Source organism: Daucus carota, chromosome 3 (assembly GCF_001625215.2).
Source record: "Daucus carota subsp. sativus chromosome 3, DH1 v3.0, whole genome shotgun sequence".
In the NCBI taxonomy this organism is placed as follows: Eukaryota; Viridiplantae; Streptophyta; class Magnoliopsida; order Apiales; family Apiaceae; genus Daucus; species Daucus carota.
The window spans coordinates 13,316,370-13,339,416 of NC_030383.2; the positions used below are offsets into that span (position 1 = coordinate 13,316,370).

Genomic DNA, 23,047 nt, shown 5'->3' on the forward strand with positions numbered 1-23,047 from the left:
CTCCGAATTGATCCAATAACTTTTGGACGCATCTAAGGTACATGGCTGTTTTGGGTCCTTTTGCCTGGTATCCCCCTTTGATGTGTTCAACAACTAACATGGAGTCGACCTTTATAACAAGCTTTCTCACTTTCATTTCAAGGGCAAGCCTGAGCCCTCCGATCAGGGCTTCATATTCTGCATCGTTGTTTGAGAGCTGGAAGGTAAAGTGAGTTGCGTTCAAGAGTCTATGTCCTTCCGGACTTACGAGCACTATCCCAGCTCCCGCTCCTTCATTATTTACTGCTCCATCTGTATGCAATATCCACCAGAGTTCGGGTATGCTTTCCTTGGGGCATGCCTGCTGCGGTGGTAGGTCGGGATCATATTTGATCAGGAGACCAGACTCCTCTCCATCTTCAGGGAATTCCAAGATAAAATCTGCTAGGGCCTGTCCTTTGATGGCGGTTCTTGGTTTGTAATCTAGGTCAAACTGCCCCAACTCGACTGCCCACTTCATCATCCTACCGGTTACTTCTGGTTTATGCATGATTTGTCAGAGGGGGTACGCCGTCCTAACCTCTACTTTATGAGCCTGGAAGTATGGTCGCAATTTCCTAGTTGCATGTACCAGGGCATATACCAGCTTCTCCATACTTGTGTAGCGAGTCTCTGCGTCTAGCAACCTCTTGCTCACGTAGTAGATTGGGGACTGCCCCTCCTCATCTTCTTTCACCAATACAGCGCTTATGGAGTAGTCTGAAACGGCTAACTAAAGGACAAGCGTCTCTCCTTCCTGAGGTTTGGCTAAGAGGGGTGGCTCGCCCAAATGTTTCTTAATTTTTATGAAGGCGTCCTCGCACTCCTCCGTCCACTCGAAATCTTTGGATGCACCTTTGATGGCCTTGAAAAACTCCTTGCATTTCTCCGAGGATTTTGACACGAACCTATTTAAGGCGGCTATCCTTCCTGTCAGACTTTGCACTTGCTTAACGTTGGCTGGGGACTTCATGTCCAGTAATGCTTTGATCTTTGCTGGGTTGGCCTCTATGCCCCTGTGGTTAACCATAAAACCAAGGAACTTTCCCGACTCCACTCCGAACACACATTTCTGCGGGTTGAGTTTCATTCTAAATTTCCTTAGGATTTCGAACATCTCAGACAGGTGGGCAACGTGGTCATCGTCCTTTTTGGATTTAACCAGCATGTCGTCTACATACACTTCCATTGTCTTCCCAATCTGATCTTTAAACATCATGTTCACCAACCTTTGATAAGTCGCCCCTGCGTTGATGAGCCCAAAGGGCATGCCGATGTAGCAATATAGACCCCTGTCGGTGATGAAGGAGGTGTGCTCCTGGTCGAGTTCATACATGGGAATCTGATTGTACCCCGAGTAGGCATCCATAAAGCTGAGGAGGGCGTGTCCTGCCGTCGAATCTACCAGCTGATCAATACGAGGGAGTGGGAAGCTATCCTTTGGACACGCCTTGTTGAGATCCGTGAAGTCTATGCATGTGCGCCACTTCCCATTGGGTTTCTTGACAAGTACGGGGTTTGCTAGCCATTTCGGGTAGAACGACTCCTTCACTAATCCTGCTTTCAAGAGGCGATCGACTTCCTCCTGCAGGGCCTCGGCTCTTTCTCCGCTGATGGGTCTTCTCTTTTGTCTAGCACCTTTTTTAGAGGGGTCGACATTCAGGTGATGGCACATAACTGCCGGGTCTATCCCCACCATATCCTCGTGGCTCCAAGCAAATACGTCGAGGCTATTTGTAAGGAATTCTATCAGCTTGCTCCTTACCTCTGGACCTAGTTTGGATCCTATCTTCAGGATCTTGCCATCACTCCCCGGTGTAACTTGCACGTCGATCGTATCTTCAGCTGGCCCCGTGTTCTGCACTTGCATGGGTAATCTTGGGTCTAAGTCGAAGTCGAACTGGTGCAAGGTTTCCTTTGGTTCTGAGGGCACGTCCTTAAAGACCTCTTTGGGAGGAGAGGGCTCCTCTAACTCCATGACGATCTCCCGTTGATCCATCCTCCTGACTTTCTTTGGAGGTGCCTCTTCCATTTCGATAACCAATTCTTCACATTCTTCGGACGTTGATTCATCGACAGGAGTGGGCTCGCCCTTGTGAGGGACGCGTCCTCCGAGTGGTGGGGGGCTGGGCGCGTCTTCACTGTCGCTTTCTGGATACTGAACGAGGTAGAGAGCATGGACCGAATGAAGTTCTTCATGGAGTGGCACTCCCCTTCTGTCTCGAAAATTCTTGAGTGACCGGCCATAGCAATCGCGAGATTCATATTGGGATCCCTTCACACAACCAACTCCTCCAGGAGTGGGGAACTTCAAAGTAAGATGATAAATGGAGGTGATTATCCTCATGTCCTTCAAGAGGGGGCGTCCCATAAGTGCATTATGCGCTGAGGGATGGTCGATGACCACAAACTCGGCAATTTGAGTGGCCGCTCGTGGAGCCTCTCCTAAGGTGACTGGCAAGCGTATGGTTCCTTTGGCTTTAATGGCCTCCCCTCCGAAGCCATATATGTAGAGATTCTCTACGGTCATGTCTTTATCTGGTAATCCCATCTTCTTGTAGGTGTCGAAGTAGAGAATGTTGACCGAACTACCATTGTCGACAAATACTCGATGAACATTTAAGGCAGCGATGCGGATGGCGATCACCAAAGCATCATTATGAGGATGGTGTACCCACCTCGCATCGTCCTCCGTAAAGGTGATGTCCATGGTTTCTCCCTTAAATACTCGTGGGGCTCTGGCCGATAGGTGGTTCACGTTGGTAAGAGGGTAGTCCTTCGCTTCCTTAGCATATTTCTCCATTGCCTTTCGACTGCCTCCCCCTATGTAAGGTCCCCCGAATATGCTCCTGATGCTGCCTTCTCTTACAAATTGAGTATCGTTCTGCTTTTCATCAGCCCTGTCATTCTGTAAAGCACCGAGGCCGCGTCTTTCCGGAGGATGGTCTGTCCTGTACTTTTTTACCCATTCCGTTAGGTATCCTTCTTTGAGTAGATATTCGATTTCCTCTTTCAGATGCCGACACTCGGAGGTGCTATGTCCTGCTGACTCGTGGAAGTCGCAATACTTCTTTTTGTCTTTGGCTATGTGTTGCGGAATAGGTTGAGGTTTCTGGAACGGCACCTTATCCTTGGTCATCGCATAGACATGTTCAGCTGAGGCTGTTAACGGGGTATATACTCCTGACTGTCTTGGAGGAGGACTCCAAGTTCTTTTGCTCGAAGTCATATTTACCCTACCCGGAGAGCGGGCGCGTCCTCTTGGTTCTGGACTGGGAGTGCGATCTTTTCTTTTGTATTTAGATTTGGCGATCTCCTTTTGATTCTCGGCCAACGACTGCTCTACCTTTTTGAAGGATTCGGCTACGGAATATAGCTCGGACAGAGAGGCCGGGTCCTTCCCTTGGAGGTGCTTCCAGAAGTCGGTACCAACCTTGAGTCCAGCGATAAGGAAGTTCTTCAGGGTTTCGTCTGAGGCTCCTTTCACTCCCATGGATTCCTGGTTAAACCTCTTGAAATATGCGGTCAAAGTTTAACTGTCGCGCTGCTTGACATTGGCAAGCGTAGTAACGGGTGGAGCGTATTTGGTTGCGGCTTGGAATTGCGTCATGAACATCTGCTGCATACCTTCCCAAGAGGAGATGACTCCTCCTCCCAACTTTTGAAACCATTGTTGAGCACTGTCCCTCAGGGTTGCTGCTAGGAACCTACACCTGACTAGGTCGGGAATCTGATATAGGTCCATTTCAATGTTGAACCTGATCAGGAATTTGCGGGGGTCGGCATTCCCGTGATAGCGGAGATCTGCATGCAGGTTTCTGAAACCGGTTGGTAGTTGGGCCTCGCGGATCATAGCTAAACTGTTTGGGGTGATACCTAGCCTTTCAGCCAGGGGTCGGGCGTCTGCGTTTTGGTTGACCGTCTCTTGTCCTGTCCTTCCCGTTTGCGCGGGAGGCGTGGTCACGTCCAGGGGCGCGCCGTTTGTGTCGTAAACTCCCTGGCTTATTATGGCTCCTGGTGGGAGGTTAGCGTCGGGGGGCGCATCTCCGTATTCCAACATTCGGGGGGTTGGTCGTCTGAAACGTCTACGTCCTCTCCTGCCCTGGCTTTTGGAATGGCGCGAGCGTCTAGGGACGAGTTCTTCGAGTACAGACTCCATGGTGTCTAACCTTGCATCATACCTCGCTTGACTTTGTTCCATCCGGTGGAGGGCACTAAGGAGCTCCGTGTTACTGACTACAACCGGGGGTGGGTTGTTTGGCAAGGTGCGGGGGTCCTGTATGTGCTCGGGTGAGTACGGTTCTATCGGTTCGTCTTCAACATAATAGTCTCCTTCATATGGGTCATCATCGTGGTTGGCCATCTCTTCCTCTTCGAGATTTCACCTAGGCCCCTCCTTCTAGCGCCAATTTGTTGATAGAGGAATTTGGTGAATCAACAAACGTGAGGTTCGTTGCCGGAATAAGGTGTTTCACGGTGATTATATGACGGAAATCCGCCGTGGGCGGTAGATTTAGGTGTTTGAGGGTGGCTGAGATCAAGGGAATATATTTCTGCTCTCGTTCTCACAACTCTCGATATATCCCCCTGATGTGCCTACGTACCCCTTTATATAGGGGATCAAGCCGTACGTAGTTCTATGAAACCAGGAGTCCTAGTTTGATCAGGACTAGGCCTCTTGGCGATAAGGTCGGAGATAGGCCGAAGGCCCATCCTGGAGAGTCCTACTCCTGTTAGAGTTAGTCTTGAGTATGACCACCTCAGACTCCTAATCCAAATAGATCACGGATTCAACGATATCTCCACTACGAGAGATAGCATCTACCACGACTCTTATGGAGAAGTTATCTGGGCAAGCCATGACCAACCCCTCAAGGTGCAGGGACATGTCCTCACCTCCCGGTGAGGTCTTTATCTTCAGACAAGGTGGACAAGGAGCCAAATTACACGATCGTCTCAATCCCCCGATGAGGGCTAACTCACCAGAATACAGGATTCAGACATATGATCGGCCTTCAGATTACCCCGGAGGGCCTTCGAGAACAATGATCACCTCAAGCCCCCACACGAGAGTTAACTCGGCAGATAGCAGGATTGAGGATTGTAGATCATGCCCGGATGAGCCCGAGAACTATCAGATGAGCCTGATAACTACCAAATGAGCTTGGTAACTGGTCTTCATATCCCTCGGAAGGGTCGTCACGGAAACTCACTCATCCTCTCTCTTTCATCATATATTTCATAATTATGTCTCTTTTTAGGTCAAGGGATGCGCCTCTCTCGGGAGGACGCGTCCTTCCCTTCCCTTATCTTCATGTTCTTCCTCCTGGACAAGAGACCGCACCTCCCGGACCATGTCTGGGGAGGGCGCGTCCTCTCCTTTACCTGGTATACAAAAATGGCTACAACATTAAGAAAAATTAAATATGATATGTTGTTATCATTGTTATGCATTAATTATACAAAAACACTACTAAATTTTCATTCATTTTGTTGAAAGTCAACATAGTTTGCATTGTAAATCATGAAAATTGTACATGCTAATAAATGTTAACATTGAAACTTGTATAAAATTGTATTGGACAAAGAAATAGGACAAATAATATGAGAAATTTTTTCTTTGCAAAGTGGACTATTAAAATGGGAAGGAAGGAGTACTTTCTAAACTCTAAGCAAGAGGTATATTCTTTTTGTTTGGCTTTGATTCTAATAATGTTAGGGAAAACAATACTACGCCCTCGTTTGATAACCCCTTAACCAAACTATTTTAACTGGACGAGTAAAACTTTATGATTAAGATTATTTGTTTACTGCATCCCGTGGCTGGACGAAACCAAAAACCTTCTGGACGACTGGATCTTAAAAATGTAGCTTAACCGTTGAGAATACAGACCAAGTGAAATTCCTCTGTTTAGCTTACAGAAAGTTGTTTTTCTTTTTATTTTTAAAAATGGAAAGTTGTTTTTCTTATGCATTAAAAAAATTGTCATATTATACAATTTGATATTATGTTTATATCAAAATTTTAAAATAATAATATAATAATAATTATCTATAATAATTCTACAATTAGATGTAGAGCATTATATTAATTTTATATTTTTATTATGATTATTAATATTTTCATTAAGTTTTATTTAACGGTCCAATGTCACTATAATAAATTGAATATATATTTTTTGAATGCATAAGTTGTAAAATCATATGATTATTCAATAATGAAAAGAAAGTTTATATATATTTTATATGTATTATTTTATAATTTTAAAATGAGATTTATTTTCAGAAAAGTAGAAGTCTAAAACAAGATTTAATGACAATTTCATTTTCGTTCAAAAATTCATGTCATTCAAATTTGTTGTCGTCTAGAGAATATCATCCAGATTTATCAAATCAACTATGTGTCTACATATGTAAAACCAGGTCAAATTTGATTTTGCAAGAACCGAAGACTTTTTGGTCTGCAGTGTAGTAGCACACGTCTCTTTACCAAGTTCCACACATTGTCGACCAAATTTTCTCCCCAAAAATCAGTGAGGGGGTGACTTGCATTTCTTCGCCCTCTATTGACCGGAACCTTGTTGACAAACTTGCATATCAACTTAGTCCGCCCCATATTCCTGTTTCGTTTTGCAATATATCAAAACTTAAAAAGTGAAATAGTTTAGTATTCCCTCCGTCTTAATTTATAAATCTCTTTTGCTTTTTCAGAGTCAAACTGACAAATTTTTGATCAATTATTAAAAAATATTTATTTGTTGTTTTACAAAATGAAAAGTTACATATTAAAATTGATTTGATTTATCTTTTGATGATATTTTTTTAAATTCTTTTTTCAATTATATAATATCTATTAATTTCAGTCAAAAGTATAGTCAATTAATCAAAAGTCAAAATGGACTTATATATTGAGACGAAAGAAGTATTCACTAAATCATTCCGTTAAGATGAACGACAATTAGACTTGTGTTATTAAATAAAGAGTTAATTACACTTTATAATCTCTAGGTTTGCTCCAAACGCATTTTAGTACCTGAACTTTAAAACGTGACAATATGCACCCTACACTTAATATTCATGTGCAAGTTGTAACCCCTAGTCATTATTCCATCCAAATCTGTCGTCAACTTTAACGGTTTAAGAGATAAGAATGTGTATATTAGTTTGTAACAGCTACTTTACCCCCTGTGACTCCTCAAAAATTATGTATTATATTTTGAAATTAATTCTGAACACACACAATGATGTAAAAAAATTTAAAATAATTTTTAAAATTTGTATCTGGATTTAGATCTGAATTTTTTTTCAATAAACAATGTAACTTATTTTAAAATTTTAAAATAAATACATATTTTAAAATAAGTTACATCGTTTATGTAAAAAAAATAATTTTTTTAAAAATTTAAAATAATTTTTAAAATATGTATCTTGATTTAGAATCTGAATTTTTTTTAAAATTTTAAAATAAATACATATTTTAAAATAAGTTGCATCGTTTATGTAAAAAAAAATCAAATTCTAAATCTAGATACATATTTTAAAATTTATCTTAAATTTTTTTATATCGTTGTGTGTGTTTAAAATAATTTCAAAATATAATACATAATTTTTGAGGGGTCACAAGGGGATAAAGTAGCCGTTAGAAATTAATATACACACTGTTAGCTCTCAAACAGTTAAGATTAACGGCAGATTTGGACGGAATAGTGAACGGGAATGTTAAGTTTAGGATACATATTGCCACGTTTTAAAGTTCAGGTACTAAACTGCGTTTGTAGCAAACTTAGGGGTGACAAAGTGTAATTAACTCTTAAATAAATAAAACATTAGCCTGAACAGGTCCTATGCGATTGATAATGGAGTCATCAAGCTCTGTTATATGATAGATTTAAAACAGGAATCGAAGTTAATGCTAAAATCTATCAATGAACTTTGGGAGGGAAATTGATAGCAGTGGTTCGGTCTGAGAGGGGAATCAGTTGCTTCACTCAAAGAGTTTGCTGATACAGTCAATTACCACCAGAATCTAATGAAAATCACTTGGAATAAGAAATAGATTTATTTGCTGTATAATTATAATGATGCTATAATAACACATTTCGTTTTTCTTTCGTTTTGGACAAAGAAATATTAAAAGCTGCAATCATAATTTATATTTTTGAATAGAATAAAAACGAGAGATAATATGTTTATCTAGGAGCTATAGCTGTCACACTGCAGTAGTTGGATGAACACGATGAAGAGTCTCCTTCGTGCACATTCCTCTCGATGAAAAATCCAGGTTGCTTAGGTTGAGGCAGGGGAAGTTCACTGGTCAGCATTAGCACCACCGTTGCCATGGTTGGCCTATCTGCCGGATATTGTTGCACACATAATAACCCTATTTGAATAGCTCGAAACACTTCATATTGATGTTCAGGGCTTAAATCTTCAATAACCTCATCTACTAGGTCCAACACATTTCCGTCTATATAGGTTCTCCATGCCTAAAACATTTGGAAAATTAGCGATGAGTTCAATTAGTAAAAAATAAGTAATGACAATATAACTACTTTATATGATGGTCTAGAAACTTACATGTCCGAGAAGGTTCAGATTGTGATCTAGATGAGCAAAATTTTTGTTTCTTTTTCCATTAACCGTCTCCAAAACCAGTACCCCAAAGCTATAAACATCAGATTTCACCGAAAATATGCCATCCGTTGCATACTCAGGAGACATGTAACCACTGCAAGAACATCTGATCTATCACATTTTTGCTAATAGAAACATTATTTCTTAGAATGGTAGATATTCTTACTATGTTCCAACTACTCTGGTTGTATTGGATCCTGTTTCCGTCTCTCCGCAGATCCTTGCTGTGCCAAAATCTGAAATTTTTGGGTTCATCTCAAGATCGAGCAAAACATTGCTGGCTTTAAGATCCCTGTGTATGATCCGCAATCTAGAATCCTGATGAAGATAGAGAAGTCCCCTGGCGATGCCATTAATCATGTTATACCGAGTAGGCCAGTCAAGCGTGTATCCTTTCATCTTATCTGATCAAAAGGTCATTAAAGTTAATCCACTAGTGTGAACAAGGTGAAAAATTTGCTAGTAGAAGTAGAATATATCATTATTACAGAGAAAAAGAATACCAAATATGAACGAGTCCAGGCTTTTATTGGGCATGTATTCGTACACCAATATTCTTTCTCCCTCCTGCACAGAGCACCCGAGAAGCTTCACAAGATTTCGGTGCTGAAGTCGAGCAATGCATGAAACTTCATTTTTAAACTCTTTCAACCCTTGCCTCGAATCCTTTGAAAGCCTCTTTACAGCTATTTCTTTTCCATCGTCGAGCATACCCTGAATCATATCAATGAGAAACTGTCATCTTCTGTAATGGGATAAAATAAAATTTTCTTTCATCAATTACTCTAATAAAAAAGCAAGACCATGGACCACGAGTCACACATGCATTCAACTCATATAATTTCATTTGTTGAGGCCACGGATCAAATGCTGGCATGACAATTGCAGTACCTTATAGACAGGCCCAAAGCCACCTTCTCCAAGCATGGAGTATTTGGAGAAGCCATTGGTTGCATTTGCTAAGGTTGTGAAGTCAAACAATGGCAACTCTAAATCCTCGGCACCCATCTCAATGCTCCCACCATTTTCAAAATACGGGTTTGTTATCCCTGCAATTTCCATGTGCAAACTCATACAGTAAAGTAAAAGCATAAACTTGAAAATTCGAAAGAAAACATTGAATTATTGTAATACCTTCTGTTTGCTTCTTCTTCTTATTCCTCTTTTTGTTCCTGATTACCCACAGGCACACACACATCATTGTTACCGTCATCAGAATAGGTATCCATACGAACCATACTTTTGATCTCCCTTTTTTAGCTTCATAATTAACCAGAAAGTAAATCAATTTACTAGATTCACAAAAGAGGGAAAGACATATATGTAATAAACAGGTAGTAAATGAAAACACTCAGAATACCTAATTCAGATGCAGCCATTCTTATGTAAAGAACTTGACCATTCTCTTTCTCCTCTCTAATATCAATAAGCTCATTAAACCATAACAAGCATCCGCTTCCACTGCCTCGAACATCTGTATTTGCATAAGCTGTGCATGAGCAATTGCTCAAACACACTTTCTCGCACTCACCAAGGCTCATATTCTTATCAAACCAAGAACGCTGGGTATCTGGTAATTTCAAGCCTGAATGTTTCACAAATCCCTCTCCATTCACACAACTCAGATTTTCTTTCCTTGCACAGCCACTGGACCAGTCTGCAGCATCCCATCCTTTTTTATCTTTTGGCTGAAAACCATTGAAGCACGTGCACACAGGAGACTTGTCAATGTTACAGCTCCCATAAGCTCCACATACCCTATAATGATCACAATCATCTATTGGTCCAGAATGATAAACCTGCCAAATTTGAGTGTTTTCGACCCATACCCATCTTTGTTTTTGACCAAATGGATTCAATACCCTCCTTGTATAAACTGAACTATTAACAGCTTCGTAATGATAATATAATTCCTTATCATTAGAAACAATACCGTATGTGTAAATTTTATTGGGGTTCAAGTTGGGCGTGCCAGAAAATCTAATGCCATTCCAAGGCCCCGCACGTGATGCTATAGCAGAACCTTTCCTCGTCATTAGCTGAGGAAATCCATTACGGTCAATATGATCTGTATATTGACCTGGAGATGGATCATCAAGACTCTTCCAGGAAGTGAGATATCTTTCTAGCCCAGTTTCAAAATTCCACCCGAGCTTAGCACCCGGTAATTGAGTGTCGCCAAGGTTATCAAAACTTTGCCACAGGTAATTATCCTTCTCACTTTCATCTCTAATAACAAGATTCCCAGAATCCAGCAGCTGCACGACAGGATTATTCACAGATGCCGTGGAGTTTGATGACCAAACCACATCATCAGAAGCATTGAGAATGACAAGATTTCCGTTGCTGTTAAGTCTCAAGAGATTTGATGAAGTATTAAGAGGAGCTTCTCTATTGGCAATCCACACAATTGTCTTTTCCGCTATCTTCTTGTACCATATACCCACATACCGATTTGCGGAACTCCCAACAGTAACAAATCCAAGCTCGAAATGAGCACCAGATGAAACAATAGTGCTTCCATTATCTCTAAGGATTTGGTTGGATCCTATAATGTCTCCGGCTGCTGCTACTTTACAGTTTAGTAAAACAGAAAATAACAAAATGCAGGGTAACAAAACTGTCGCAGAGCTGCAACCTTCCATTAGCTTTGTTATGTTATTTCAGTTGTTGCTCAGAGAGAAATGAAAAATCCGAACAGTTGTCCCCGGCTCTTAATTGTGAATTCTTCTTAATGACATGTATGTGAATTATGTACCACACACTTTTCCATCACAATCTGTAGTATGAACATCAAGTCTAATTTCCAAGTCTTTCCTCTATTTATGACTAATTGACTGCTAGTGCTGTCTGCATGACTTGAACCCTACGGTTGACTATGTAATGTCCATTCTGAGATTAAAAACTGTAGATTCTAGTATTATTTATTAATTTAATAAAATATGCTTAATAATACATTGCATAAGTTTGTGCCGGATTAATCATGGTTTAAGCAAACTTATTAAGTTTATAAGTCTTTTAATTGAATAACATTCTGTAATATCTCTATAGAGCCTGTCCATAGATCATTTCAGATGTGAGATGGCTCACATACATGCCAGTGAGCACTACGTCCAAGTCCAGAACACTCCTTAAGGTTCTGCACTTGACATACTGCTAGTACTCGCTTTTTTGTCTAATGTGGCCAACGAAGCAGCTGGGAAACGACATGGCATTGTGCGCGACTTAAGTTTACCACTGTATTCACTTTATGCTGTACATCACTGGGAAAATATATACATGTTGCTCCAGAATTTAAGAAAAAGAGAGAAAGAACAAAGAGTATGGAACAAAAAAGTATGAGTACTGCCCTAAATACGTTGAATATCAAGTTTCCTTCTCTATACCTTCGAGCCATTAGTTAAGTTTCAATCATTATGTTCTACCGACCTTGTAACAGTGTGCTGGTGGTGGCTTCAGCTGAATAATGTGGATGTGTACTGGAGAAATATTCACTTTCAGCTATATTTCTTTCTGTAAAGAAACCAGGTTGCGTAGGTTCTGGTAGCTCCCCCTCACTGCCGAGCATTAAAACCACTGATGACATGTTTGGCCTATCATCTGGAGATTGTTGCACACACAAAAGACCAATATGAATTGATCGTAGGACTTCTTGTATATAGCATGAGTCTTGGATTATTTCCCCTTTGATAAGTTCAATAGACCTGCCTTCTTGATGTAATCTCCATGCCTGAATACAGCATTGGGAGTCAAATATTGTCAAACAAAATCTTCAGTAAAACACTGGATGTACAAACAGAGTCAATGATTTTAAACATAGCATAACTTACATGCCCAAGTAGATTATGACGGTGGTCTCTATGAATGAATCCTCTATTTCTGCTGCCACTGACAATTTCTAACACTAAAACACCGAAGCTGAAGACATCTGATTTCACAGAAAAAAGTCCATCTACTGCATACTCTGGGGGCATGTAGCCACTGCAACATAACGTTGTCCATGCATCACAAAATCATCACCAATAACTTAAAAAATGTTAAAGTAAGATATCTACTTTGTTTCTCTTACTATGTACCGACGACTCTGTTTGTGTTAGCCTCGTTCTCATTTTCTATAAAACTCCTAGCCAGGCCAAAATCTGAAATTTTTGGGTTCATGTCTTTGTCTAGCAATATATTGCCTGCTTTGAGATCTCTGTGGATAATTCTCAGTCTGGAATCTTGATGAAGATAGAGAAGGCCACGAGCAATTCCATCAATAATATGGAAACGTTGAGGCCAGTCAAGAAACGTGCTTTGTTTTTCATCTGTCAAGATTAAGATTTGATGTCAGAGGATTATAGATACGACATGCTGTTTTTGCATTATTGTAGGCAAGGGAAATAAAGTTTTATAGAGCCAAACCAAATATGTGCCAGTCCAAGCTTTTGTTAGGCATGTATTCATAGATTAACATCTTTTCTTCCCCTTGAACACAATATCCTAGCAGCCTTACTAGATTCCGATGTTGAAGTTTGGCAATACATTTTACTTCATTCATAAACTCATTGATTCCTTGCTTGGACGTTTCTGAAAGGCACTTCACAGCTATTTCTTGACCGTCTTTCAATACTCCCTGAGGATCACAGCGAATAAAATTTCAATGATGCTTCTATGGATCCTCCAATAAAAAATTTACAATGTATTTCTTTCAACCTATATATATGGGTTGATATGGCTTGAAGTCGTGTAGTGACTATCAAAATATTCTCACTTGTAAAATCAACACTCTCTTCTGAGCACAAGTTACAAGTACTATAACACCATACATCCTGTCTATGTATAAAAGTCTACAATAATAGAAAAGGAAGTCATTGCTTATCTAGCTAAATAATTGAAAAGCATATTCATGTTAAAACACATTACATGGATAAGTAACAGGGCAGTGCAGTTAAGGGAACAACTTGAAGTTACCTTAAAAACTGGCCCGAATCCACCTTGTCCGAGTTTGTTACTGATTGCAAAGTGGTCTGTAGCCTCAGCTAGGGTGGATAAGCGAAAGAATGGTAGATCCAGGTCTTCTTTGTGGCTCTCGGAGTTGAATTCTTTCATGGAATTGCTTTCAAGACTCCCTAAAATACAATATTTATTAGGGGATTCCTGTGGATGATATGGATATGCATATACCTATACAACTTGACCGGGGAACTAATTGATTCATTTACCATCTGGTCTCGTCAACAATTTGTTTGTTCTCTTCTTCCACAGATAAAATGCCAACACTAGAACCAGTAAAACTGATGCCACCAACACCACTAAGATAATAAGCAGTTTACTTCCATCTTTCCCTTTCGATTCATCTAACAAATTTCGGTCAAAATAACCATTAGAAGCCTAAGGAGTTGCCAGGATCATAGCAAACCAGAGAGAACTTAATTTCAAAAATCGTATATAGCACATTATATTACTATTTCGTGTTCATTATGTTTAATACGGAACATATATGTCTAAAAATTGTTACCTGAGTCAGAAAGCGCTACCCTCACATATAAATCTTGACCACCTCCAGAGAGTTCCCTAATATCAACCAAGTCACCATACCATTGCAAACACCCTCTTCCATCACCTGCTATGTCCAGAATTGAATAAGCCATACAAGAGCAGTTTTTCAAGCACGCTGTATGGCATTCCTGAAGACTCATGCTGTCATTAAACAAGGACGAATCTGTGTCTGGTACTTTAACGCGAGAATACTTTTTAAATCCATCACCCTTTCTGCAATTCAATAGTTTCCCCCTAACACATCCACTAGACCAATCTGCTTTCCCCCAATCATCTTCATTTTTAGGCACAAATTTATCCAAACAACCACATATAGGACCCCTATCAATGTTACAGCTACCATAAGCACCACAGCGTTTAAACGTATCACAACTATCAGTTGGTAGTTTCAGGAAAAGCTCCCATTTATGGTTCCGATCAACCCATGTCCAACGCTGCCCTTCCCCACTCTGATTCAACACAAATCTTGAAAAAACCGAGCTATTGAGCAACTCAAACGTATAATAAACCTCCTGTTTAGTATAAACCAAACTGTGATTATAAATCCCATTGTTGCTTATCTTCGGCCTCCCAGTGAACCGAAAACCATCCCAGGGGCCCGTCTGATACGTCTCGGCCTCACCATTCCTCAAAACAAGATGCGGATATCCAGCAGGATCCAAGTGATAATTAAAAACCCCAGGTGCTGGATCATCATTACTCTTCCAAGAAGACAAATACCTCTCAAAACCAGTCACAAGATTCAATCCAAGTTTCATTTCAGGCAAATGTGTGTCAGTTGGGTAATCAAAACTCTGCCACAAATAATGATCCGGGCTATTATCATCTTTCTCCCTAATAACTAAATTCCCATTATCGAAAAGCTGCAAAATTGGATTGCCACCTAGCCTTTTGCTATTAGAAGACCATATGATGAAGCCATTAGTACTGTTGTGAAGATTAAGAGTTCCTGAGCTAGTCAACTTCAATACACTAGTAGTACCGTTGACCCCGGCCTCTCTATTGGCCACCCACACCACAGTTTTTACAGATACCGTCTTGTACCAAATACCCAGATAATGTTTATTTGATTCGCCTGGTTTGAAAAATCCCAACTCGAAAATTCCACCGGACGAGACAATAGTGTCACCATCTGTTAAATTCTGCGTCGAATTCATGGTGTCGAGCAGTGGCGTAACCAGGATTCCGAAACATAGCATGACCAGAAATGAAACGAATAGAATAGCGGTGAGCATCTTCATATTGCTATAAATCAGTTGTGTTTGTGTCTAGATTGGATGTGTGTTTATGTTGGATTTTGTTTGTGACAGCTCTGGATATGAACTAGTATGACAAGTTGAGTACGAAAACAAGGAATAGGTGCTTTATGTCAAAGGTACAAGGGAAGGTGAAAAAGGTCTGTAGTTACTGTGTGAAATAGATGATTAGAGGGAAAAAAGTTGTGGACGCCTGGACGGTGTGGGAGTAAATTAATGTTTTTTCTTCCCGTTGAATAGATAGATCCCCTTGTTGATCATGTGGGTTTATTAAACTATGGGAGTGGTAGTTAACTAATTTAATACAAGTGATTACTGCGTTTTGAGTTTCTGGCGGCTGTATTCGTATACTCCCTCTGTCCCTCGGAATTGTATTGGGCACAAATACTAAAAAAAAATGTATAAAATAATGTAAAGCAGGAAGAAAGAGAAAGAAAAGTGAGTAAAATAATGAGATCCATTAATAGATTTGGAAAAGTAGTTGAAAGTAGTGGGTGTGTGAGATTTTTATATTATAAAATTTGACTATTTTGGGAAAGTTTTGAAATGTATAGAAGTGATTGGGGCATCCAAAAAAAGAAAGTGTATAGAATTAAATGGGACGGAATGAGTAATTTAGAGGAGTTATAGAGTAAAGTTTAGATACATATAGGCATCCGCTAAATCGTGTCAGAGGTCAGATCAAGAATTCAGATTTCGTAGTGGGGTGTGAGCTAATGTCTGTGTTTTGGTCTCTTTGATTTTTAGTCCGTCCGTCCCATCAGTTTTTTGGGTTATTTTTTGAAATATAAGAGCATCTACAATGAGAGGTGCCAAGAAGGGTGTCAATGCATGTGGCATGAATGTTGGCATCCTCATTGAAGATGTTGGAGTGCTATTGGAGTGCTATTGTGAGTTGGCTTTAAGGTGTCAAAAGTTGGCAGCTCATAAAGTAGGGTGCCAATTTCATTTGTGGTTCTAATAATACATAAAAGTAGGGTGCCAACTTCATTTGTGGTTCTAATAATACATAAAATATAGATTTGTGGTCCCAATAATACATAAAATATTATTTCTCTATTAATAAAGTTGGCATCTTGGAGTACCAACCATTAGAGTGTATTTTGAAAGAAGGGTGCTAAAAATGATTTGGAAGAGTGTGAATATAAAAAATAATATTTTGAGTTATGTGTCAAAATTGGCACCGGTTGAAGAGTGCCAACCATTGGAGATGCTCTAAGACTCCTCTAAACTATACTTATATTATATATATATATATATATATATATATATATATATATATATATATATAGGGCATAGTTCAATGAGGAACTTATTAATCTGGGTAACTGGGTAACTCAACTTCAGCCGCACGATAAATTTTTTTATAGTGTACCTTAGATGTATCCAATAAAACTGTTAAACACGTGGCCCAGCCCCTCATAATTCTCCCCACGTCTGTATCAATCCTTGATACTTCAGGTACATTCATTTTATAAAATAATACTGTTAATCTTATGTTTTAGTTTATAATATTTTTTATTAATTAAAAGTATTCTATTTTAAATTTTCTTCTCTATTATTTAAATATTCAAATATTTTTATGCGGCATTTTTTTTTACAAGATTCTATATTCTAGTTTTTTTATTTTGATGGTCATAATTTTTTATAGTTTATATTTATGGCTTTATCTTGTATTTGCACTTTCAATTCAGTATATTCATTTTGTGTGTATGATGTTTTTCATTTATTAAATAAATAAAATACTGAACATGTGAGAAAAATATAAAATAAAATACAGTACATATAAAAAATTTTCTAAACATAATTTTAAACAAATTTTCTAGTTTAGATTTATAAAAAAAAATTCACATAATTTTAATTAATATAAATTTTTGTAAAATGTATAACCTCTTTATAAAAGACATATTTACATTAGAATAAAAAATTCACAAAATACATAACATAATATACAGCACATATATAAAAAAAATTGTAAAATAAATAATATTAAAATTTACAGAACACTTGAAAAAATCATGAAACTTAAAATATAACACAATTAGTATGAAAAACACTTGTTTGCACGTATAAAAAGCAGTTATAAATGTTGTATGTGCACGTATGAGAAAGAATAACTATGATTTAGGGCAACAGATGGAATCCTGTACCATGCGTAACACATAAGTCGTGTGTATCTAATAATCTAAAGGTTGAGATTGGAAGTTACTCAGTTACTAATTAAACCGGTTACCCGCTGAGAAGCCCCCTATATATATATATATATATATATATATATATATATATATATATATATATATATATATATATATTTTAAATTCCTAAAAAAAGTTTAAAGCTTAAACTTTTATTAAAAAAAGAAAAAATTAAAAACAATGTACATAAACTTCCTGATGGGAAGGAGGGAGTATCCATGTTTTGTATTGTGTTCTCCAATGAGATATATCAACTCAAATTTAGCTTTCTTTTTCAATTTTTACTCAATTGAATATGTTTTTTATATGTAGTGATATAGAGGAGTCGTTTAGGTGAGTTTAAAATAAATGTTTATTAATTTTTTTTCTAATTTCTAGATTTAGCCATTACGTTGGTTTGTTCACACTCTACGTACCTGGAACAATGAACATGATGAATTACTTTATTTGGTTATCACAGTTTGGAATCTTATACTTTCCACGTGTTGGAGTGCAGATTTCGGTTACATTTCTACGCATGATATTTTATGGTTACATAATGTTTAATATTTTAATTTCTTTTATTATGTATTTTCTGTTAACTATTATCTTCTTATTATCATGTTTTATTTCTTTTTCATGATTAACTTTATTTTCTTGCAAAATCTAAATTTGAAATTTTGTTTGTTTATTTATGAAATATTCCAACTTTTTGAAATATTAATACTGAATTCAAAACTAACACACACCGTAATTTATTAATTTGAAAATTTATTATTAAAATAACTATTACAAAGACATAATTAACAATTTATAATCCGCGTGTTAACCTTCTCCAAATCTAATATCCTCAAACTACAGTACACGTCAACTTATTCTTAAATCAAAACTGAATTGAAAAAAGAATGAGTTACACAGCTTAATAAGTAACAATTTGACTTATGGTTAATCTCGAAATTAAGTGGGCCTGTTTAAGAAAACATTATTCTTGAAAATAATAATAATAATAATAATAATTGAAACACCTATAAAAGCGAACCCAATCCATAAATTTATTTTTAGAAAAATTCAGAATTTAAAACATAAACAAAAATCGTATAAATATCACAATTTTTACTTTGTCACCACATTTTGACGATAATCGATACACTTTTTTAGTAACCGAGATCTAAAGCTCAATTATTACATGTCTTTGTAATTGCACACTTGTGCGTCTAATAAAACCGGTTTTGATATATAGAAACTGGGTCTTCAAAAATTCTCATATCTTGTATCTTAATAAATTTTGAAACGAAATTCTTATTCCTAAATCTCGTACAAAAAACCAAAGTTTATATAATCAATATTCTTTTTGAAGATAAAAGTTCCCAAAAATACTTATCTAATTAACGTAAACTCAAAAATTCGCATCATATTCGAGCGTCTCCAACAATAGAAAACTTTTAGTTAAAAAATAAGTTGACATATCAAAAATAAAAAAATATCGCCAACTTCTTGAAAAAATCATGGTTAACCATACTCATCCCTTGTATATATTTGAGCCAACCTTTGTTGGGGTGCCCAACATCTCTCCGATTCGAACTGTGATGTTGGCTACTATTTTTTGCGCCATCTCCAACAAGTAACTGCTTTTGATGCAGTGGTTCATAAAATTTGGTAGCATGTCACATAACCAATATCATTGGAGCATAATGTTTTACAGATTCGACAAAATTTACATAATATTTTACAGGCCAACTGTTGATGACAGAAATGGTGACAAGTGAATAAACGATAAAGAAGGAGAAGATTCACTTTATATATGTATTTGAGATATAAGAAAAGAAATATAAATATAAATTTAAATTTAAAATTTTATAATAAATTATCCAAATCAGATTTGACTTGTTTCATGTGAAAAAAATTCTACTAAGATCCATCAGAATTTCACCGGAAGGGCCAGAAGTGAAATGTTCTAAAAATTAAATGATTCAAAATACTAAATCTTTATTGAAAATAGTAAACAATAAATCCCGGATCGTTTGGATATCTTTCGATTAATTTTTCCACACAAAACAAAAAAAAGTAGCCCACGCGTCAAACGGAATAGAACAGGTCGACTAATCTAGTCTATGACAAATATAACCTCGACGCCCTTTACCTGAAAACGAAGTACAAACGCACCCACCTCTTACTTTCCTTGCACAACGACGATTATACCCCTGGAACACTTCTAAGCTTCTTCGAAACAAACAATACTCTGCTTCCAATTTCTACAGTTGTCTTTCCCTATGCTCACCTCTTTCCCGGAAGCCCATTACCACTTTCCTTTTCTACAAATCCCCTATATATACATGTATCTATCTCCTACAATAATCATTCAGTCTCACTTCTATCTGCAATACATACAAGTCTTCTTATTCTATATATATAATGGCAGCAACAAACAGTGCATTCCAGTTTGAAGATTCGTTGCCGATCATGGCTGAGAAGCTCGGTGGGGATGGTTTGATTGGCGAATTATGTAATGGGTTTCAGTTATTAATGGACGTTGACAAAAGGGTCATCACTTTCGACAGCCTCAAGCGAAACGCCGCCGTTTTGGGCTTACAAGACTTCAAGGATGAGGATTTGATGAGTATGTTGAAAGAAGGTGATTTTGACGGGGATGGTGCTTTGAATCAGATGGAGTTTTGTGTTCTTATGTTTAGATTAAGCCCTGAGTTGATGGAGCAGTCTCAGTTTTTATTAGAAGATGCTCTTCAACAAGAATTTAATCAATTTGTTTGAGCTTGTAAGATTCTTTGTATTTCATGTTCATAATATTGTAATTTATATAAAAAATTCTTGAGGTTTATGGAATGTTATGCGCACAAAGCTTTGCATCTCTTTTCGTTGCTTAGAGCAAGTCCAACAGCTGCCTCAAATGATGTCCTAAGTCATTATTTAAGGCATTTGATCAAAAATATTGCTCCAACAGTGTCCTAGTGATGCCTTATATCACTAGGACAAGCTCTTCAAGCCCTATTAATAGGGCACCTCTCTCCTTGTCCTATCCAATATTTTAATATAAAATCTTCTACCCACTCTCTTTCTCTCTCTAGTTTATATTGGCCCTGTTTGGAAGTTAGAGGATTGAGCAAAAATTAGAGGTTTGGGCTAAATTAGAGGTTTGACCAAAAGAATCATCTAATTTGGGTGTTTGGTTGTTAGCGGATTGTAATAGCGGTTTGAGCTCAATAAGCTAATTTTCAAAAAGCTAAGTGGAGGAGCTTTTTGGATTAGAGGTTTGTGATTGTGTCTAAAAAAATACAAACAGTTAGTTCAAACAGCTAACTACCAAACAGATTTAGACAAAACAGCTAATCTAAATCCGCTAGTCAAAACAGCTAATTAAATCCGCTAGTCAAAACAGCTAATGAATCCGCTATCAGCTAACCGCTAACAGCTAATTCCCAAACAGGGCCATTGTGTTTAGTGATGAAAGAGAATCTTTAATAATAAAATATTAAACATATATTAAAAGTAAGGCATATTTTATATTACATTTGAGGCTCCAACAAGGACACTGTTGGACTTGCTCTTACGAGCTTTTGCTGCTTTTATTTGACTTTAAGGTACCAGAATTAAGTATCAAACTGATCTGTACATCTGTTACATGAAGAAGCTTTGTTATTATTTTCTGAGGAAAAAATCGCAAGTGGGGTGGCAAGATTGTCAATTGTTATATCTCTTTTATAGTTGCGATATCTGTACTGTATCTAGATTGATTCTATTACGTTCATATGAGAAATTTTGTAGCTGCAAAATCAGGTGTGCCTGTTAAGCAATAAGGTTTGGAATATGTTCTTTCTACAAGAGTATTAGGAATGCCCTTACATTTGTTGCCAGTGATACACTGTCATTACTGGTGTATGTATTACAGATTTATGGTCTTCACCTGCATTCCTTTAACTAACTCGTGTAGCTGATATTTTTACAGTTTTCAACAATATTGGCATCACCTTAAGTATCTGACATATGGAAGCATTGAAGCACACATCAGGTATCGATTGATTATTGCATCCTTGTGTATACTTTTTCGAACATGTCTTGATCATATAGTGAAAGCATTTTAAGATACAGGCTTTTAGATTTTAGGTACAAAAGATAGGTAGCCTGCCGGGCATGACCATAACAATTCTGAGCTTTGTTGGTTGATTGTGGCAATATCTAGAAGACTAGAACTTTTAAATATGAGTTACATTGCTGAACTTTAAAACGGAAGAGTGTACGTATTAGAGAGATTTGGAGTAGTTTAGACAATATAGCAAACACTGTATGTGTATTACTTCTAACCTACATGTAGATATTGGTGTTGCTATTTTTTTCATTATAGCTCATTTGGTTGCATTAGAGTGCTTGGTTAGCTTATCTCTTATGTTCACCCTCCTTTTGGAAAAGTATACAGGACTTATTTGTTGAGTAATTATTGTGATTTTTTATCACTTGGACCATGTTTGTTTCAGGGGATTGTAATCCCGGACTATTAATTTATTTATCTCAAATTTAAAGGATTAATTTTCCATAAATTTATGTTTTGATTCATTTCTATGGGATTTATAATACCCGGTGAGAGGAGGTACTAAAATATTACAGAAATGAATCATAAGATGGTTGAAATCTAGCATAGACACCAGTCCTTGAAATTTCAAAAATTAAATAAGGTATAGTCTTTTTTTCTTTTACTTTATGATGCATGTAAAATAACTTCACCTAGCTTGCTAAAAAATCCAACACGGACATAAAAATAAAACCATAACAATTATTGAGAACATCTACAGTTTTATATGTGTTGATAAACTGATCCGTGTCTTGTACGGATTCATAGGAGGATAACTGACATGTCATTTATCAATACTTGGCTCTGATTAAGTTTTTAATGAGATCTTGCACTTTAACAAAATTTTGGTTGGTTAGGGTGAAAGTTAAAAACTTGAAGGTTAAACCGTAACATAAAAACACATTATATGGTTAAGAATTCAGCTAATAACTGTAATATTATAAGATATACGATAGATTAACACCGGTGAAACATTAAAAAGGAAACACATTATATAGTTAGGATTTTAGCTAATAACTCTTAGTTTTTCAGTATATAAGATTTAGGTAGAAGATAAAGGATAGATTAACACCTGTGAAACATAAAAAAGATTGGGATACGAACTTAAGTAACACTACATATTAGGTTATTATCCTCTGTAGTCGGGTGATCCCTGTCTCTTTGATCAATTTGTGAACTTAATGACTCTTTCGTACATTAGTGTTCCACACCCACTTGCTGTCCTACTACTTTCACTTTCACGCTGTGCTCATGTGATTTTTAGGGAGAGAAGTGAAATAAAGAGAAGAAAAGGGGGGGGGGGGATTAAAAATTAAATCATCCGCGGGCTTACAAGTCTGGAG

General features: G+C 37.4%; 3 protein-coding genes across 3 annotated transcripts; 1 reads left to right on the forward strand and 2 right to left on the reverse strand.

The window, feature by feature from the left end:
• Window positions 1-744: 744 nt before the first annotated feature.
• Window positions 745-3,805, reverse strand: LOC135151269 (uncharacterized). The gene has a single exon (XM_064089132.1). The coding sequence runs from the start codon at window positions 3,509-3,511 to the stop codon at window positions 752-754; it is 2,760 nt and encodes a 919-aa protein (XP_063945202.1). The 5' UTR covers window positions 3,512-3,805; the 3' UTR covers window positions 745-751.
• A 4,343-nt stretch (window positions 3,806-8,148) lies between these two features.
• Window positions 8,149-15,660, reverse strand: LOC108211345 (uncharacterized). Its single transcript, XM_017382919.2, has 14 exons — window positions 14,153-15,660; window positions 13,857-13,991; window positions 13,606-13,763; window positions 13,057-13,267; window positions 12,722-12,959; window positions 12,483-12,633; window positions 12,078-12,382; window positions 10,013-11,316; window positions 9,787-9,912; window positions 9,544-9,701; window positions 9,156-9,366; window positions 8,819-9,056; window positions 8,596-8,746; window positions 8,149-8,504 (listed from the first exon to the last, which is right to left on the reverse strand). The coding sequence occupies exons 1-14, from the start codon at window positions 15,432-15,434 to the stop codon at window positions 8,208-8,210; spliced, it is 4,965 nt and encodes a 1,654-aa protein (XP_017238408.2). The 5' UTR covers window positions 15,435-15,660; the 3' UTR covers window positions 8,149-8,207.
• Window positions 15,661-19,876: 4,216 nt separating this feature from the next.
• LOC108210687 (calcium-binding protein KRP1) lies at window positions 19,877-20,464 on the forward strand. The gene has a single exon (XM_017382075.2). It carries the CDS (start codon window positions 20,036-20,038, stop codon window positions 20,390-20,392), a length of 357 nt encoding a protein of 118 aa, XP_017237564.1. The 5' UTR covers window positions 19,877-20,035; the 3' UTR covers window positions 20,393-20,464.
• Window positions 20,465-23,047: the final 2,583 nt, after the last annotated feature.

Coding starts and splice junctions, on each gene's coding strand:
- LOC135151269 (XM_064089132.1), bottom strand. CDS start 3,511: ATGGGAGTGAAAGGAGCCTCAGACGAAACCCTGAAGAACTTCCTTATC.
- LOC108211345 (XM_017382919.2), bottom strand. CDS start 15,434: ATGAAGATGCTCACCGCTATTCTATTCGTTTCATTTCTGGTCATGCTA. Junction 12,960..13,056: donor CTTGGACTGGCACATATTTG/GTTTGGCTCTAT, acceptor TAATCTTGACAG/ATGAAAAACAAAGCACGTTT. Junction 11,317..12,077: donor AGCACACTGTTACAAGGTCG/GTAGAACATAAT, acceptor GAGCAACAACTG/AAATAACATAACAAAGCTAA.
- LOC108210687 (XM_017382075.2), top strand. CDS start 20,036: ATGGCAGCAACAAACAGTGCATTCCAGTTTGAAGATTCGTTGCCGATC.